Source organism: Ictidomys tridecemlineatus, chromosome 2 (assembly GCF_052094955.1).
Source record: "Ictidomys tridecemlineatus isolate mIctTri1 chromosome 2, mIctTri1.hap1, whole genome shotgun sequence".
Taxonomy (NCBI): Eukaryota; Metazoa; Chordata; class Mammalia; order Rodentia; family Sciuridae; genus Ictidomys; species Ictidomys tridecemlineatus.
Window position 1 is genome coordinate 2703388 of NC_135478.1, and position 16943 is coordinate 2720330.

The 16943-nt window shown below is 48.5% G+C and overlaps 1 protein-coding gene and 1 pseudogene across 2 annotated transcripts in view; one reads left to right on the forward strand and one right to left on the reverse strand.

The window, feature by feature from the left end:
- Positions 1-16943, forward strand: part of Hdgfl2 (HDGF like 2) — a 24320-nt gene continuing 7377 nt past the window's right edge. The window contains exons 1-5 of one of the 2 annotated variants that reach the window (XM_013361427.4): positions 1-205; positions 1915-1991; positions 2085-2223; positions 10916-11104; positions 16759-16872. In XM_013361427.4, coding sequence (XP_013216881.2) covers positions 134-205; positions 1915-1991; positions 2085-2223; positions 10916-11104; positions 16759-16872 — 591 coding nt within the window. In that variant the 5' untranslated portion in view covers positions 1-133. Of the gene's footprint in view, positions 206-1914; positions 1992-2084; positions 2224-9724; positions 9860-10915; positions 11105-16758; positions 16873-16943 lie in introns of those variants that run through there. The other variant, XM_040290669.2, reaches the window with a different exon arrangement.
- LOC144371615 (large ribosomal subunit protein uL11 pseudogene) lies at positions 8426-9039 on the reverse strand (annotated as a pseudogene).

The following is a 16943-nucleotide window of genomic DNA, read 5'->3' on the forward strand; positions in this document are numbered from 1 at the left end:
CTGTGCGGCCGTCCCGCCCCCTCAGCGTCCGGCTCCCGCCCCCGGCTTCGCCTCCCGCTGCCGCCGCTGCAGCCGCCGCTGCCGTCGCCGCCGCCGCTGCCGCTTCCCGCGGCCTGGGCCTCCCGCCGCCAGCATGCCACACGCCTTCAAGCCCGGAGACTTGGTGTTCGCCAAGATGAAGGGCTACCCTCACTGGCCGGCCCGGGTGAGGCCGCGCGGGTGATGGGCCCTGCGGGGGGTGGGGCAGCGGGGTCCCCGGGCCTGAGGGGCCGCGCGGGGCTCTGAGGGCCTTGTGGTTCCTGGGGTCTGCAGGTCTGAGTGCGGGGCCTCCGGGCGATCAGCGGCCTGAGGTGCTGAGTGCGGGGATCCGGCGACTCCGGCGTCCGAGGGGCCGCGCGCCGGGTCCGAGGGGCTGAGGGAGCCGCGCGCCGGGCTCGGGGGCTCGGGACCCGGGGCCTGAGGGGCTGGGTTTGGGCGCGCTGAGGCCGGGGGTCCGTGGTGGCCTGAGGAGAGGGTCGGGTCTGGTGGGCAAGACCGCGGGAGGCGCGGCGGGGCTGCGATCCGGCTTGGGGCCCCGTGGCCGGCCCCGGCCCGAGAGGCGGCTGGGGGAGCCCGCGGCGGGGGTGCGGGGGGCGGCTGTCCCTCGCTGACCGCGCGGACTTCGGGTTCGCCTCCGGCGGCAGCCGGTGCCCGGGGCTGAAGGGCGCCCCGCGCCTGGGAGTGCAGCGTGTGCGGTGGCCGGTGGCTGGGGTTGGCCCTGTCTGGGGGGCTGTGTGCAGCGGGACCCCAGAAGCTCCTGTCACCCCAGGTCTGAGGGCTCCAGTGGCCCCGGGCTGAGGGTGGTGCAGTGGGCCAGGGGGACTGAGGGAGGCTGGGCGAGCTGAAGACCAGCCCTGGGCGGACGGGCCGTGGAGGGGTGAGGCCCAGGAGTGTGGCCGGGCTCGGAGGGCGCTCACAGCCAGCGCTGACCTCTGAGGGGCGGGGGCCAGCTGCCCCGGAGGCGCGCTGGGCGGTCCTGGGGCAGAGTTTGGGATTCTCTGCAGGAGAGGGCATGTGTGGCCGGGATGCCCGTAGCCAAGGCCAGGAGCCACGGGCGGAGAGAGGAGTTAGAGAACCGAGGGACAGGGAAGGTTCCAGCGGCCACCCAGGAGCTGGAGAGGTGGATGGGGAAGGCAGAATTTGGTACCAGAGAACCCACTCCATCCTAATTTGCTGTCACTCATTTTCCTGGGGGAGACCATAGAGGTGAAACTTTACCGACACTTCCCTCCTTTCCAGAGCTCTAGCTTTTCCCTCCCCTGACCCCCCTTCTCCAGCTCAGAGAGCCCAGAACATTTCCAAGCACCTGATTGGAAGTGAAGGGGCTGCTACCCTCTTGTGGGGAAGTGACTGACAGCTGCTGGAGCCCGTGGGCCTGCGGGGAGAGGGTGGGACTTCCTGGATGCTCAGGGCCTGTCTCCTGCAGCCCACCCCCACCCTCTGCATCCTTGGAGCTGCCAGCTGCATCCTTTGGGAGGCCTCCTGCCTGCATGATCTCCTCTTTACAGGAGGGGTCCCAGGGGAGGGTCCTGGGAGTTCACAGAAGCTGATCTTGGCCCCACCCCTTATTTTCTTCAGGGGGCCATATTTGGCTTTGCTTAGGTGAAGCACCTGCCTTGGAACCAGCTTTCTCTGTAGGGGGAGAAAGATCACCTCAGGTGGGGGACAGGTGCAATGAGGGGTGTCTAGAAGAATGCAGATTCCTATTTGTAAAGTGATGTGTCTTCCTAGGTTGAAGGCTCCCCTCTCCTTTCATGCCTTTCCCCAAGTAACTTGGTTGGTTTCTTGGTGATTTCCTGGGTTGTTCTGTGAAGTTGTCTCCTGTCTCTCCCGCTAAATCACCCCCTGATTGGGCTGATTGACCTCTCTCTATAGATTGATGACATTGCTGATGGTGCTGTGAAGCCCCCACCCAACAAATACCCCATCTTCTTCTTTGGTACACACGAAACGTAAGTGTCTCCAACTGGGGCTTGGTTACCCCACTTGGTGCCTCCCAGTGTGGTCTGGCTCACCTGGAGGTGATCTGTTGTTCCTTTCTCCAGAGCTTTCCTGGGACCCAAGGACTTGTTCCCCTACGACAAATGTAAAGATAAGTACGGGAAACCCAACAAGAGGAAAGGCTTCAATGAGGGGCTGTGGGAGATTCAGAACAACCCCCACGCCAGCTACAGTGCTCCTCCGGTGAGTACCCTGGAGATGGAGAACATCCAGTTGGGGTGTATGTGGGGCCCATTTGGGGATACTTCTTTACAGTGGGGGCTAGAAATAGCCTTTTCCTTATCTCGTAGGAAAAGGAAGTTTCTAGGGCAGGGTCTTTCCTCCTCGGTACTGTGGACTTTAAGGACCAGATTGTTTTTTGGGAATGGAGCGTTCTGGAATGCAGGATGCTAAGTGGCACCCGTGGTCCCCGCCCACTCCATGCCAGGGGTGCTGTGAAGTTCCCAGACACTGTCTTGTGTCCTCTGGGTAGGGAGAGAGGGTTGAAGAATCACCCTTTGCTGAGAATCACTGCTATAGAATGAGCTTTAATTGTTTGTGGTTTTGTTTTTGATTTTGTACTGAGGATTTAACCCAGGGACCCTCTACCACTCAGCCACATCCTCAGCCCTTTTTATTTTTTAGTTTGAGATAGGATTTAAGTTTAAGTTGCCCAGGCTGCTCTTGAACTTGTGGTACTCCTGCCTCTGCCTCTTGAGTGGCTGGGATTATTGGTGTGTGCACTATGCCCAGTGAGCTTGAATTTATAATAGCATGTTATTAAAATTCTTATAAAAACTATTTTTTTCTAAGGAAAATAATTTCTTTAAAAAATCATTGCCTGGGCTGGGGGTATAGTTCGGTTGGTAGAGTGCTTGCCTTGCATGCACAAAGCCCTGGGTTCTATCCCCAGCACCACAAAAAAAAAAAAAAAAAAAAAAAAAAAAAAACTGCCTTTCTTTCTTCTTAGGTTTTGGATGCAGGAGAATAAGTGATAGTTTTTAGATGTGAGAGTTCATGCTCAGGTGGGAAAAAATAGTCAGGAACCATAGCAATGGGGACATCTCAGTGGCGTATCAGTGTCTGGGAATGTTCTGGGAAAAGAAGAACTTTTGAAAAGTAAGTCATTAATGGAAGGCCTTGAAAAGCCAGAGAGTGGTGCCCTGTGGTGGGCATTTTGGAGTGAGGTGTCGGTGGAGGAAAGCTGGGCTGGGGTTCTTTTTTTTTTGGTTCTGGGGATTTTACTCTTTTTTTAAACCAGTGCTTTTGCGGGTAGGGGGCAGTGATGGCCTGGATTTAGAAGGGGTGGGCATGAAGATGGGGGAGGCCAAGGGAACAGATCTCAGTGAGGGAAAATTTGTTAAGTGAAGGAAAGGATATCCATGGTTGTCTGAGGAGTGGAAATTGGGAGTTGGTGAGCGTCAGGTCTGGCATGTGTTTTTCATTAACTGAAGATGGATGGAGTCATTTTGTCGCCCCTGGTCCTGCTTGAGAACTCAGGGTCCTGAGTCGGTCTGGACGTGCCTCTCTATCTCAATCTGGGGTGGGTGGTGCTTTGGAGCAACCACTCATGGGTTCACACACGTTTTTGTGTTGACACCTGCCATGTGCCATGGGCTGTGGGTCTAGAATTTGGGATACACTCAGCAGATGTGTCCTGGACATTGATGGTTTGGTAGCCTCTTATCAAGGGGCTGGGCCCATGTGTATTCATGTTGATGGTATTTTATTCTTGATAAAGAATCTGTGTCCAGGAGGTAGAGGGTTCCCCTGTTTGATAACTCAGCATCTTTCCTGAGGCTTTACTTGTCCCCGGTCTGGCTCTGTGGATCAGAAAGTCTTTAAGGCATGAGATTCTTTTCTGGCCCTGACTCAAGTTCTCTTTGGTTATGTCCTAAGCTTATTACCTCCTGGTGAATCATCACACCATTTAATATTTATTGGACACCCACAGCTTGCTAAGTACTGCATAGATGCTGCCCTCGAGGAAAGGAAATGCAAAAATAGTGCACCCTTGAAATGAAATAAGTTCTCTGCAGGTCCCCCAAGTAGCTGTAAGTGTTAGAGCTTATTTGTGCTCTTTGGTTCTCTAACCGTATGTGCTTTCAGTGGAACATTTGTTTAAAATGCAGGTTCCTTGAGATGTAGCTTTAGTAGTGTAGGACTGAGGCCTGGGACCATTGAGGTCTTCCCTGCAAAGTGCTGTCTCCGAGCCTTTGGATGTAGCCAGGGCATAGGTAGGTTTTTGAAGTCATCGCTTTTTGGGAAACTGAGCATCTCTTTTTTTCATCCCCAAGGTTTTTGGTTTGAAAGGCACTGGTACCTCCATTCTAAGCCTACTTCCTCCTTTTTTTGTTTGTTTGTTTTCTTCCCAAGATAACCACAGCTGCCAATTCCTTGTATACCCTTCCAACATTCTTTTCTTAAGCATATAATTCTGAACTTTGATGTATTTACTCAAGAGTAAATCTTGAAAATTGGTCCATCTCAGCCCACAGAATAGCCTCAATACTTTGACAGTCTTGGCTAGGCCTCCCAAGAGGAAAGGAGGGCCAAGTTCTCATCCCCTTAGAAGCCAGCAGGTAAAAATGGCATCTGGGGTGTTTTTTTACTTAAGTGTGTTTTGGTCCCCACAGTGAGAGTGGCCTGGTCATGTGCTGTTTTTCCATTGTACAGATGAGCAGACTAAAGCCCAGAGAGTTTGCTTGAATATCCACAGGGCCCCAGCTAAAATCTGATAACCCTTAGACCTGGGCCAGGTTTCCCAATATTTGTCCTTTTTAGCAGTATAATAGTGAAATGTGGGGCCAGATCATTCTCTGCAATAGGGTCTCCCCTGTGCATTGTGACTGCTGAGCAGTATGGCTGGTCTTCACTTGCTAGCTGCAGTACTACCTGTCCATTTCACCCCAATCTTTTTTTTTTTTTTCTCTTGGTTCTGGTTATTGAATGTTGGATGTAGGGCTCCACTCATGCTAAGCAAGTACTGTGGCATTGAGCTACATTCACAGTCCTGTTATTTTATTTTATTTTTTGGCACTGAGGTTTGAACCCATGGGTGCTTTACTATTGAGCTACATATCCAGCCTGTTTTATTTTTATTTGAGACACTGGCCTCAAATTTGCCATCCTCCTACCTCAGCCTCCAGAATTGCTGGGATTAGAGGTGTGTGTCACCATGCCCAGCCTGTATTTTATTTTGAGACAGGGTCTCATTAAGTTGCCTAGATTTGTTTGGAACTTGTGATACTCTTGCCTCAGCTTCCCAAGTTGCTAGGATTACTGGTGTGCACCAACATGGCTGGTTCCACCTCCAATCTCATTAACCAAAATAGGTCTAGAAATTGATAGATGCATCCTGAGAACAAAATCACTCATGGTTGAGAACCATTGTCTTAGAAGGATCCCCACTTCATATATCCTTGTTCCTTGATAGGTGAAGAGGCAGAGACCTGTACAGGGCTCTCAAGTTTGTCAGCAACAGAACTGAGCTGAGACCAAAGTGCAGGCCTCCCTCCCCCACGCTCATTTTCTTTTCTTTCTGTGGGGAGGAGGAGGACCTGAGGCCTGCCCGCTCACAAGGGAGCCTGGGGCCAAGTAGACCTGGGTTCAGGTCCTGGCTTTGTGCCGCCTGCTGACTGTGTTCCTAGGATCATGCTCATGGTGTTCTCAGCCTCTCAGTTTTTTGGAGGCTCAGTGAGAAAATGTACAGTAAGTGCTCAGTGGATAGCAGAGGCCACAATGGGAAATGAGGAGACCACTTGAGGTCCGGCCTCTTCTGCACCATAGTTACCTCAAGGCTTATTCAGACAGCCAGCTGTTTCTCTCATACCCATCTGATGCTGGGATGTTTGGAGGTGGCAAGCTTTGGCTTTTTATTTCTTCTGGGTTCTTCTCTGGGCCACCAGCATTCACATCCACTAAATGTTTCTGTGTGGATCAGATTTCCCAAAACCTTTGCTGAAAGCCACCTCCATAAGATGCAGAGGTCCTGGCTGTACGCATGTACTCAGGGTGAGCAAGTTGGTCCCAATCGCTTGATGGGCTGTGGAGGCCCAAACCAGACTACAGCCGGTAAAGAGAAGGGCTGAAGTGAGGAGGGGCTTTGACTGCGTGTGCGCCTGTGTCCAGTGGCCCAGGCTTTGAGGCCAGAGCAGACCTGAGCTGTGTCCCTGCTCTGTTAGTCATTCACTCTGTTTTGGTACTAGGGATTGAATCCAGGGCAGTGTCCCACTGAGCTACATCCCTAGCCCTCTATTTGTTTGTTTGTTTTTTATTGATGCTGGGGTTTGGACCCAGGGATGCTTAGCCACATCCCCAGGTGTCCCCCCCCCCCCTTTTTTCCTTTCTTTCTTTTTAAATATTTATTTTTTAGTTTTAGGTGGACACAATATCTTTATTTTTATGTGATGCTGAGGATTGAACCCAGTGCCCCACGCATGCCAGGCAAGCGCGCTACCACTTGAGCCACATCCTCAGCCCTGTTTTTTTTTTTTTGAGAGATAGAGAGAGAGAATTTTTTAATATTTATTTTTTAGTTCTTGGCAGACACAACATCTTTTTTTGTATGTGGTGCTGAGGATTGAACCCGGGCCACACGCTTGTCAGGCGAGCGTGCTACCGCTTGAGCCACATCCCCAGCCCCGTTTTTTTTTTTTTTTTTTAATATTTATTTTTTAGTTGTAGTTGCACACAATACCTTTATTTAATTAATTTATTTATTTTTATGTGGTGCTGAGGATTGAACCCAGGGCCTCACACGTGGTAGGCGAGTGCTCTACTGCTAAGACACAATCCCAGCCCATCCACAATCCAAGTTTGAGACAGGGTCTTGCTAAATTGCTTAGGCCCTCGCTAGGTGGCTGAGGCTGGCTTTGAATTTGCGATCCTCCTGCTTTGGCCTCCAGAGTTTCTGGGATTGCAGGCATGTGCCACTGCTCCTGGCTTCATTCTGTTCTTGAGCTGTGACTTAACCTCTCTCTGACTGTATCCTCATCCCCAGAATCAGAGTGGTACTTCCCACCTGTTGCATAGAGTCATGACAAGCTCAGGATCATTTAAATAATGGTAGATCTTGGAATGGTGATGTAGACCTTTGACAAAAGACCTTTGTTCCCATCATTCAGTCACTTAGACTCTCTGAGCTGCTGCTTCCCCTTGTGAAAAGTGGAGCTGAAGCTCTCCCTTCTCTACTCACCAGGTGTGCTCCAAGGGGAAGTAACAGATTTGAGAGCCTCTGAACTCTCTGAAGGAAAGGAGTGAGAGAAATCACTGTGAAAATGTTATTCTCTCCTGGCATATTCAGTTTGGGGCTTGACCTACTTAAGTATTGTCCTTTTTAATAATCTTGTCAAAAATTATATAGGCAGGGGACCCTGTTGCTGTGCCGAAGGGCCCTTGGCCACAGTGGCACAAGGCAGACAAAACATGCTTGGTGTTGAGCAGCGAGGTCATTTCAACACCTGTTTCTCATTTTTCTTCTCTGTTAAGCAGGGATTGTTAGCTTGAGACTATGTGCAGAGGTTGGTGGGGGAAGAATAAGGGGCTTTATAAAACAGGGAGACTGGAGGGGGCAGGAAACTGAAGGCGGACTGAGTTCCCCTCCTGTCATTCCCTCGGTCCAGGTTCCCTCCAGCCCAGCTCTGCTACCCAAATTCTTCTTCCCACGTTTCCATTCTGTTCTGCCTGTGTGTGCGCTGATGTGCTGCAGAGACCTGACCTTCAGCATCTGTCTAGCCCTTCCACCACTACCTCCCCCCAAACCTCCCACTCCCGCCCACCCACCTGTAGCACCTCGACACAGACTTGGCTCCTCTCTGCTTCTCCTTCCTGGTCTCACTGTCAGCATGTGCCTTGAAACTCCTCTCACGTTCTCTCAGGCCCTTAGTCCTCCGTCCTCCTCCTTGATTTTACTTGGCCAGTAGGTTGCCGTCTAATCCACTGTACCTTGGCTAGCTAGTTATAACAAGAGAATTTGCCTTTCTCTGTGATCTTTTTTAAAAAATTGAGATAAAATTGACATAAAATTCATCATTTTAGCCATTTTCTATTTCCTTTTTTCTTTAAAAAAATTTGTGGTCCTGGGGTTTGAACTTGGGGTCATGCACATGCTTGGCAAGCTCTCTGCCATTGAGCTATACTCTCGGCCTCCATTTTAACCATTTTAAAACTCTACAGTAGCTTTAGTACATTTGTAATGTATATAACCATCATCACTCTAATTCCAGAACATTCCCCTGCTCCACAAAGAAACCCACTCACAGTCATCCTCAGTTCTCCCTCTAGCTCCTGACAACCTCAGATCTACTGTTTTTTTTTTTTTTTTAGAGAGAATTTTTTTTTTTTTTGGTTGTCAGATGATCCTTTATTAAAATATTCTCCCATGTACTTAACTGTGGAAAAGAAATTTTCCCATGTACTTCTTAACTAGCTGGACACTCCACTGCACCACTATTGATGTCATCTATGATGTCATGAGGGTGGCGGCCATCAATATTACAACCCACAGACTGGGCAGTCCCCAGAATCTCCTTAATGGTTCCAAAAAGTTCTCTAGCTAAAGATTGGTGACGCATCTGTCGGGCAATGTTGACAATTTCATCAAAAGTGATATTTCCACTGTGTTTAATGTTTTTCTGTTTCTTTCTGTCTCTTGGTGGCTCCTTGAGGGCTTTTATGATCAGGGCAGAGGCAGAAGGTACCACTTCAATCTGGGCTTGTCTGTTCTGAATAGTCAGTTTCACTGTAATCCTCAGACCCTTCCAATCACCAGTTGCTTTGGCAATATCATCACCAACCTTTTTGGGAGACAGACCCAGGGGGCCGATCTTGGGGGCCAGGGCAGACGTAGCGCCGACCTCGCCGCCGGTGCACCTCAGGTACACGACTTTGATTTCATTGGGGTCGAACTTGGGCGGCATGGTGGAGGCGGCTGGTGTCGGATGAACCCGGATTCGGGACGACCGAAGAGAGTTGCACCTTAACCTCCTCCGAGCCGAAAGGAGAATTTTTTTAATATTTATTTTTTTAGTTATTGGCGGACAGAACATCTTTGTTTGTATGTGGTGCTGAGGATCGAACCCAGGCCGCACGCATGCCAGGCGAGCGTGCTACCGCTTGAGCCACATCCCCAGCCCCAGATCTACTGTTTTGATTCGCCTAATTTAGCCAAGAAATTCCTTTCAGTGGGATCTCTTGCTTTGGGGCCTTTGTCCATTTTCCTTGCTGCGCGGAGGTCCAGGTTTCCTTTGCTTAGAGTGTCAGTGCTCCCTTCCTTCTCTGTGCTTGACTGTTCCATTCTGTACCCCTGCCACATGGCGTATCTATCAGTTGATGGACATATGTGTTGTTTTCAGAGATTGCGGCCTTAAAAAAATCTTATCCCCGGGCTGGGGATGTAGCTCAGTGGAAGAGCGCTTGCCTAGCATGTGTGAGGCACTGGGTTCGATTCTTGGCACCACTTACAAATAAACAAAATAAAGGTCTATCAACAACCAAGATTAAAAAAAAAAAAATCTGCCTTCTCTTCTGTCTTAAGTGATAGATATTCAGAATAGAAACGACATGAAATAGCTCGGGTGGGTTTTACTCGGATACAGCTAGGCTGGTGTCACCCAGCGCCTCTGTGCTCGAGAACTGTTGTGGCATCCCCTTCTTGTTCTTGTGACTGTATATTTACTTGGCTGTCTCCCCATTAGACCATGAGCTCCCTACGGGCAGGGACCGTGTCTTATTCGTCTCTAGCCAGGGCCTGGCACATAGTAGGTATTCCAGGATGTTCGTTGGATGAAGGAGTGATGGCTGAATATTCCTGGGGCTCCTGCATTTTCCTTCCACAAACGTAAGACATCCTAACTGAATTCAGAAAGGGACCCAAGAAAGCCCCATGCTTTCACTGTGCGCTTTGCCTGATGATTTTAGAGCCTCAGTAACACCTTGAGTGACCCACCCAGTCTCACTGTGTGCCTCTGCTTTGCCATCTCATCTTCCCGGGCCCAGGGAAAGCTATACCAGCCTCTTCTGGCTGCTAAGGGGACCATCATTCATGCCATTCCTGCTCTTTAGAGTGCATATAGCCTGTCCCCCTCTGCGTGCTGGGGACAGATTCTCCACTGAAATGTCATCCTCTAAAGGGCCTCATGGACCACCCAGTGCAAAATACTCCCACCCCTCAGTCTCTACAACCACATGCAGTGATTTTCTGCCCGTTGCCACAACTGGGAACCATATTTATGTTATCAGTCACTCCCGGGGTCAAGGGATCATGCCTCAGTCCCTTCTGTGTCTTCACTACCCCCTCATGTGGTGCTGGGCACATGGCAGTATGCTGTCCCACAAGCATTGACTGATGGTGTGAACGAGGCTGGCACTGGCCAGCACAGAGGAAGCCCACAGAAGTGGTGGCTGTTCTTGTGCCTGCTGCTGCCTCTGCTGTCATTTTGAATGCAGTAGAAATTGAGCAGCACCTGGAAGGTGCTCAGAGGTCTTGTCATAGGCCAGCTTCCTCAGGATAGAATGATTAAAAAAAGAGAAAACAAACATTTCTGAGCCCTTGCCACAGCCTGGGCCCTGCCCTTGGTACTCCACGTACCACTTTAGGCGCACCCTCGCCATAGCCCTCTACGGCCAACACTGTGCTCAGATGTGGAAACTGAGGTACAAGAAAGGCTGGAGTTACTTGCCCGAGGTTTAACCCTGGGTGCCACTTCCTGACCTTGGTGTCTACCATCTTACCCTCCTGTCTCCTTCTCTGGGTATTCTGGGCCTTGGTTACCCCATTTGTAAAGCAAGGAAGCCAGGACCTGACATTTGAGACCCCACTGGTGGGTTCCCCCTCCTATTTGGGAAATCCACACAAGACTCAGGGTGACACGTATTCTTTGACCTCCACACCCAGCCGGTGAGTTCCTCCGACAGTGAGGCCCCTGAAGCTGACCCAGCAGGTGGGAGCGACGCGGACGACCGGGGAGTCATGGCCGTCACAGCCGTTACTGCCACAGCTGCCAGTGACAGGATGGAAAGTGACTCTGATTCTGATAAGAGTAGTGACAACAGTGGCCTGAAACGGAAGACATCAGCATTGAAGGTAGGGGTCAAGCCGGGGCATGGCCTGTGCGTGGCACAGGCACCCCAGCACCCTGAAACCTCTCCCACCAGCACCCTTCTCTTCTTTAACAAAATTGAGATAAAATTTTTACACCACAAAATTGACCATTTCAAAGTGTACAACTCAGTGATTTTTAGTATATTTGTAGAGTTGCCATCTTTTTTCTAGTTCCAGAACATTCTCATCACCTCAAAAGGGACCCCAGAACCATGCATGAACTGTCACCCCATCCTCTCAAATTTGCACCCACAAATTCCTATCTCCGTACTTTTCTGTTTGGGGCGTTTCTTGTCAGTGGAGTCGGGTGTTGTGTGGTTCTCATGAGCATGATATCTTCAAGGTTCTTCATGTGGTGGTTTGTTGAGCGATGCTGCACTGTAGAGATGGCCCCCGAGTTTGTCCATTTGTGCTTTTTTTTTTTAGTCTTTGTTTATTTTTATATGGTGTTGAGGATCGAACCCAGGGCCTTGTGCATTCTAGGTGAGCGCTCTACCGTTGAGCCACAATCCCAGCCCCATGTCCATTTGTCAATGGTCATTTGGCTTCTTTCCCACTTCTTGGCCAGGATGGCTCATGCTGCTGTGAAAATTCCTGTACAGGTTTTTTTTTTTTTTTTTTAATGCAGATGATGTGTGTTCAATTCTGTTGGGGACAGTCTCTTCCCTATCTTTTGACTGCTTTTAAATATATGGGTACATGGTGAAATGACCAGGTTCTAGTAGTAAATTCTTTGATAGAGGAAGAAATTTAAAAATTTCTTTTTAATTTTTTTTTGTTTTACTTTTTTGGTGGTGGAGATTAAACCCAGGACCCTCTACATGCTGAGTACCTACTCTACCACTGAGTTATCCCCCGGCCCCTATTGTTTTTTACTTGTTTATTTATTTATTTTTTTATTGTGGTGCTGGGGATCGAACCCAGTGCTTCATGCATGCTAGGCAAATGCTTTACCACTGAGCCACAACCTTGGCCCCCTATTATTATTATTTTATATCTTTAATATGTGGTGCTGAGGATCAAACACAGGGCCTCACACCTGCAAGGCAAGTGCTCTACCCCTGAGCCACAACCCTGGCCCCTTATTTTTATTTTTATTTTTAGTGGTGCTGGAGATTAAACCCAGGGCTTTGTGCATGTGAGGTAAGCACTCTACCAATTGAGCTATATACCCAGCACCCCCCCCATTATTTTAATTTTTAATTTTTTAATTTTTTAAATTATAGTTGGACACAATACCTTTTTTTATTTATTTATTTTTACGTGGTGCTGAGGATCGAACCCAGGGCTTCACACAGGCTAGGCAAGCGCTTTTCAGGTGAGCCACGACTCCAGCCCCCCCCCAATTATTTTTTTTACTTTTTATTATTTTTTAGTTATATATGGGCACAATGTCTTTGTTTATTTTTTGAGGATCGAACCCAGGGTCTCACACATGTGAGGCAAGCGCTCTACTCCTGAGCCACAACCCCAGCTCCCCAAATTTTATTATTAGTATTATTTTTTTAATATTTATTTTTTAGTTTTCAGTGGACACAACATCTTTATTTTTATGTGGTGCTGAGGATTGAACCCAACGCCCCATGCATGCCAGGCGAGCGTGTTACCTCTTGAGCCACATCCCCAGCCCCCCAATTATTTTTTATAATAACATTTGCTTTTGCTTCTAAAGCCATGAGCCATATATTCATTGTAGGTATTTTGGAAAATGCAGAAAACTAAAAAAAAAAAAAAAGTTTCCTGCTATCTGTGGGGTGTTACTGAACCAAGCAAGGATACATGATATCCTGATGTATTGGGGAGCTTGTTTGTTGTGTAAGTAGTGTTATGAGCATTTCCTTGCATTACATTTTGGTTGGTTGGTTGGTTGGTTATTAGAGATTGATGTCCTTGGGGCACTTAACCACTGAGTCACCTCCCCAGCTCTTTTTATTTTTTAGTTTGAGACAGTTTCTTGCTGAGTTGCTCAGGGCTTCATTAAGTTGCTGAGGCTGGCTTTGAACTTGGGATCCTACTGCCTCAACCTCCCAAGTTGCTGGGATTACAGGAGTAGGCCGTTGCTCTTGTCTACATTTTGTTTTACATTGAAGTTTTCAATGGCTGAGAAGCTGTCTACAATATAAATTAATTCTAACTGCTATCCTAAGATTGTTGAGTAGTTTTTTCCCCAACTTTTTTTTTTATATTTATTTTTTAGTTATTATGGGACACAATATCTTTATTTACTTTTTTTTAAAGAGAATTTTTTTAATACTTATTTTTCATTTTTTGGTGGACACAACCTGTTTATTTTTATTTTTATATGGTGCTGGAGATGGAACCTAGCACTGTGCGCACACCAGGCGAGCGCGTTACTACTTGAGCCACATCCCCAGCCCTTATTTACTTATTTTTATGTGGTGCTGAGGATTGAACCCAGAGCCTCGCATGTGATAGGTGAGCACTCTATCACTGAACCCCAGCCCCAGCCTCGGCCTCTGCCCTTCCCCAACTTTTTATGGTATGCTTTGACATTGTTTTTTAGAAGTTCCCATTTATTTCCACTTATTGTTCGAGGAGTCACACAGAAATATATAGAATTCGTCCTCTCACACTTAGAGGTAGTCATATGGTTCAGTATGTATTCAGTATGTACCATGTTTTTTTGCAATTTTGCTTTAAACAAATATAAATTATTATAACTCTTTTTAATAGCACTGGGCATTTGTTGGAGAGCCCTTCCATTTGTGATCTTCACCATAACATGCCCTTGGCGTTCCTTTCCTGTCTTTGGGGCTGTGGTTTAATAAGCAATCAGCTTTATACTCTCCCTTTGGCCACATTATTTTGTCAGAACTTTTCCTTGTAGCTGTAGATCTGGACTTCATATTTATCTTCTGAAGGCCCCATTGAGTACCTCCTTTTTTAAGGATTTTATGGGTTAAAACACATCCTAGGGCTATGGTTGGGTCAGGGGTAGAGCACTCCCCTAGTATGTGTGGGGCACTGATTTCGATCCTCAGCACCACATAAAAATAAAATGAAGATACTGTGTCCACCTAAAATTAAAATAAATAAATAAATATTAAAAAAAAAAAAAAGACATCCTAGACCCCCACCATGAGCCTTCTTGGAGTCAGGCCTAGCATGGTGCCTGGCCAGTAGGGACACTGAGCTGGTCTTTCCACCTAGACACTGCCTGTGTGCTATTTTTGCCATGGTACAGAGCTGTCCTGCTCAGGGACACTTGGCGCCCACCCCCTGGCCTCCTCTTCAGCCTTCCATGTGCATATAGGAAGAGTGTGTCCTTTTTTACAAGGCCCTGTCCAGAACCACATGCTGTTGCTCTTTTTTTTTTTTTTTTTTTGGTACCAGGAATTGAACTCAGGGGCCCTTGACCACTGAGCCATATCACCAGCCCCATTTTGTAATTTATTTAGAGACGGGGTCACACTAAATTGCTTAGCATCTTGCTTTTTCTGAAGCTGGCTTTGAACTCATGATCCTCCCGCCTCAGTCTCCTGAGCCAGTGGGATTACAGGCGTGCGCCACCACCCACGCCAGCTCAGTTGCCCTTTTAACATCCTGGTTGTCTTAGTCCTCCCGTTCTGCCCTATTGTCCAGGGCACCAGGCCACACCCCAGCTTCAAATGCTTAACCTTTCTCAGGGTCTGGAGCTGCTTCAGAATCTGATGGAAACCTGGAATTAATAACGTGAACTCAGGATACAAAAAATGTATACTTCGGGCATTCCCTGAAAGCTGGGTTAAGAGTCTTCATCCTAATGCAGATGAGGAAGGAAACAAAGAATATTTAATTCCCTCGCTTCCTTTTTCTTGATGTCCTTTCTCTCTGACCCTGGCCTAAGCTTGCTGCTCATCTCAGCCACCTCCTTTTTTGTTTTTTAGTACCTTTATTTTATTTATGTGTGCTGAGGATCAAACCTAGGGCCTCACACATGCTAAGCGAGTGCTCTATCGATGAGCCACAACCTCAGCCCCCACCTCCCTTTTTAAAGGTGTGGTGTGAGATGAGCCTCAGCAGGCCTTGGCTTGGCATCTGTAAGATGGGGTCTAACTCCACACAGCATGTGCAGCCCTGTGGATCCAGCCAGAGCCCTGTCCTCTGACTGCCTGCTCCGCCACCAGGCCTTCTTCACATCTTCTGAAATGCCAGGCTCCTCATCCCAAAGGCCTTGGCACCTGTGGCTGTCCAGCCTCTGTTCCCCGTGTTTTGCCCCAGGCCTCATAGCAGCATCTACCTCTGAGCTCCTGATGTCAGGCACCCCAACCAGCCCTTTTTTATTTTATAGGACTTCTTGTTCTAACAGAGTCTTCTTTAATATTTACATCTGTCTCTGGACTAAAATATAAGTCACCCAGGAGCAGGGGCTTCACCTCTCATTGAGGGGTCACCAAGTACACGTATGTGCTAGGTTGGCTGCCGCAACTGAGTGCTGCAGCTGGAACAGCTCAAATGGTAGGACCTTACTTCCCACAACCCTACAGCCAGAAGTCTGAAATCAAGGTGTGGTGGGGCTGGGACTTCCTGATGTGTCCTGTCATGGGTGTTCCTTTGTGTCTGTGTCCTAGTCTCCCCTTCTTAGAGAGACCCAGTCATACTCATTAGGCCTACCCTAGTCACCTCTTCTTACCTTGTGCCCTCTCTCAAGACCTTATTGCCAAACATAGATACACAACTAGTCCCTAATGCTGAGGCCTCAGGTGGGGCACAGAGGAGTCAACAGTTGTTAGGAAGATGAGCACGTCTCTAGTTGTGGCAGAATGGGAGGAAGTGCTTCGTGACTCTGAACAGATGTCCTGATGGGAAACTGTGCTGTCCTTACTGGGCAGGGATTGATTTCTAAGGCCCATTTCTCTTTAGTGCCTCAGTTAATCCTTTGTATGATTCTAAAGTTGTTTTCTTCACGTGGACTTCAGAGAACACGTATGTCCCTGAAATTGAATAAAGACTATCTGATATTTTTTTTATTGACCTGAAGCTCACATAACATCCCACTACCATTCTGTGTGTGTATGTGCGTGTGCCTAGGATTGAACCCAGGGATTTGCAAATGCGAGTCAAATGTTTTGCCCCTGAGCTACATCCCAGCCCCTCCCACCCCTTTCTTATATTTTATTTAGAAGCAGGGTTTTGCCGAGTTGTTTAGGACCTCACTAAAGTTCCTGAGGTGGGCCTTGAACTTGTGATCCTCCTGTTTCAGCCTCCTGAACTTCTGGGATTGCAGGTGTGCGCCACCATGCTCGGCCCCACTAACCATCCTTAAGTGTATGACTCAGTGGTATCAGGCACATTCATGTGGTGTGCGCCATCACTGCCGTAGATCTCTAGAACTTTCCAACTTAAACTGAAGCTTCTTCCACTCAACACTAATCCCAGCCCCAGGCTCCTTCTCTTCTGCTTCCTGTGTCTGTGGCTCTGACAACTCCTGTGAGTGGAGTCCTGCAGTGTGTCACCTACTGTGACAGGCTCATTTCACTGACTATTATGTCCTCAAGATTGGATCCCTGGTTTTTTATTAGATTCTCAAAGATTCCTGTGGAAGCTTCTAGGATTGACCTCTACTGAGCTATGAGGGACCAGGTGGGGATCACAGGTTTCTCAGCCGCTGATATAACCAGACTGTTCCCTCACAGATGTCAGTCTCAAAACGAGCTCGAAAAGCCTCCAGCGACCTGGATGAGGCCAGTGTGTCTCCATCTGCAGAGGACTCGGAGAGCTCATCAGAGTCAGCAAAGACCAGTGACCAGGTCAGCAGGCAGCAGCTCCTTGATGGGGGGCTCGGGGGCCTGTGAGGGAGCCAGTCAGCAACGGCCCCTGA